We start from the raw sequence: 2002 nt of genomic DNA, 5'->3' as shown, positions 1-2002 counted from the left end.
ATAATGTAAACTCTACAATATTTATTGCTCTATAGGAAAATACAGTTACAAATTTATTTATTAAAAGAGCTAACTTATACGATAACAAAATATACACATAAATTTGGAAGTAGCTGTACACACAAAATTGAATAAGCTACAGAAGCTGCGGCGTTTTTTTATAGGAAATATTTCTTGTTTTTAACCAGACTCGCGAGGAGTATGTTTATACATAACTTCCACATTCGTTGGCTGTGTCTCGTCAGTTTATTTAGCAGTTTTATGAAATGCCAAATGGCCACTTTCAAACAATAAATTGCGCTAAGGTCATATCAAAATGGTAAGGCTATAGACTTTGTTTTCTTGGCATTACCCTACCTTTAGTATGTGCAGTACATAGTGTACCTACATGCTGCAACAACAAGTAAATTTTCGAGAACTGATAATACGTAAATTTATATAGGCCTATAGACTGTAGGCCTACTAAGGAAGAAACAGACAGCTTATTTTGGACGTAATTAAAATGAATAGAAAAATATGATTTTTTAAAATGCAATTTCCATTTTTCGTAGCACGGAAGCTGCGCTAACTGGACAAAAATAAAATTTTATTTATATTCTAAATCATCATTATTGGTATAAAAAATTACAAAATTATATTATTACAATATTATATATACAAAATTCGTCACTTACTGGTGGGAACGCAAAAAACAAACAGATACATATATAATTTTAAAAAAAGTAAATTTAATATAAAAACTAACTAAAACCTAGTATAGTATTTTCCCCAAATGGACTTACCTTTCAAAATAGCATTTGGATCACATAGATTTATTACTGAGATCACCGCGCGATGATAAGTCTTTTTAAAAGAGTGAGAACCAATTAAATGGGCTCCTAGCTTTCTTAGCGCCACCCACTTTCAGAACGCATGAACAGCGCACTCAAAGTAACTTTCAACATTCCTTGCTTCATACTCATACAGTATATTTCCTTGTTCTTTTGTTGTTTATGATCATGTGTATTGAAGTGATAGCACTGATAAAACAGAGTGCCGTAACTACAGGGTGCCTAAAAATCATCGTGTCCCCCAGGCGGCGCTCCACCCCCCACCACCCCCCCTCAGTTAAAACTATGGTAAGCTAAGGTACTCAAAACATCTGAAGTTCTGGATCCTCCAAATCACATCATTAACACTGGTACTAGGATGACTATTACTGTAATATCATAGAAATCTATGCATGTTTTTTTTTTTTAAATTTATTTATTTGGTATTCTTCAGATTCGTCTTTATCTATACTCGGGGTAACGGTTAAATTATCTGTTGACATATATTTTAGACCATTTTCACTGCCAGCAGGATGCTTTATATTATTTTTTATTAATAATGCTCAATTGTTTGTTACCGTAAAAGTCTAAGAATAGCATCATGTTCTTTGAAATCATTCCAATAAAATTTCCCACAATATTTTTATCTGTACGCATACAGCACTTGTGTCACGGTATACACTGGAACTTTACTCCGGGGACTCCACTATTTTCGTCAATTCGAAAGAGTACAAAACATTTTGACGCGCTTTTTTGATTTCACGAACTAACACAATTGAATTTAATTGTGTTAGTTCGTGATGTGAGCGACGAATTGTTTGTTACTGTAAAAGTCGCAAGATTAGCATCATGTTCTTTGAAATCATTCCAATAAAATTTCCCACAAAATTTTTGTTTGTACGCATTACAGCACTTGTGTCACGGTATACACTGGAACTTTACTCCGGGGACTCCACTATTTTCATCAATTCGAAAAGAGTACAAAAGGTTCACAGAAAAAAAGTAGGGCCATTATGTACCGGTATTGTGAAATTGATAAAAAAAAATTTAGGACGGCCATCAAAGGCTTAATAGGCCTACCTGCACAAACGTTTGTTTGTAAATTGATTTTTTTACTGTTTATTTTAGTGCCAATTGCTACGGCAAAAGCAATATTGGAAATTTTCACACACTCCCTGCTGTGTGCAGGCCAT

The 2002-nt window shown here is 33.6% G+C and overlaps 1 protein-coding gene across 1 annotated transcript in view; it reads right to left on the bottom strand.

Annotated features, from left to right (window-relative positions):
• Positions 1–2002, bottom strand: part of LOC117119445 — a 16954-nt gene extending 14952 nt beyond the window's left edge. Inside the window, exons 1-2 of the mRNA XM_033264271.1 lie at positions 1982–2002; positions 783–900 (exon numbers count right to left, since the gene is read on the bottom strand). Coding sequence (XP_033120162.1) covers positions 783–900; positions 1982–2002 — 139 coding nt within the window. The remainder of the gene's footprint in view (positions 1–782; positions 901–1981) is intronic.

Source organism: Anneissia japonica, unplaced genomic scaffold, assembly GCF_011630105.1.
Source record: "Anneissia japonica isolate Jap-2015-1 unplaced genomic scaffold, ASM1163010v1 scaffold287990_len610157_cov183, whole genome shotgun sequence".
Taxonomy (NCBI): domain Eukaryota; kingdom Metazoa; phylum Echinodermata; class Crinoidea; order Comatulida; family Comatulidae; genus Anneissia; species Anneissia japonica.
Note: the sequence above shows the minus strand (reverse complement) of the source record. Positions and strands in the feature narration are given on the sequence as shown.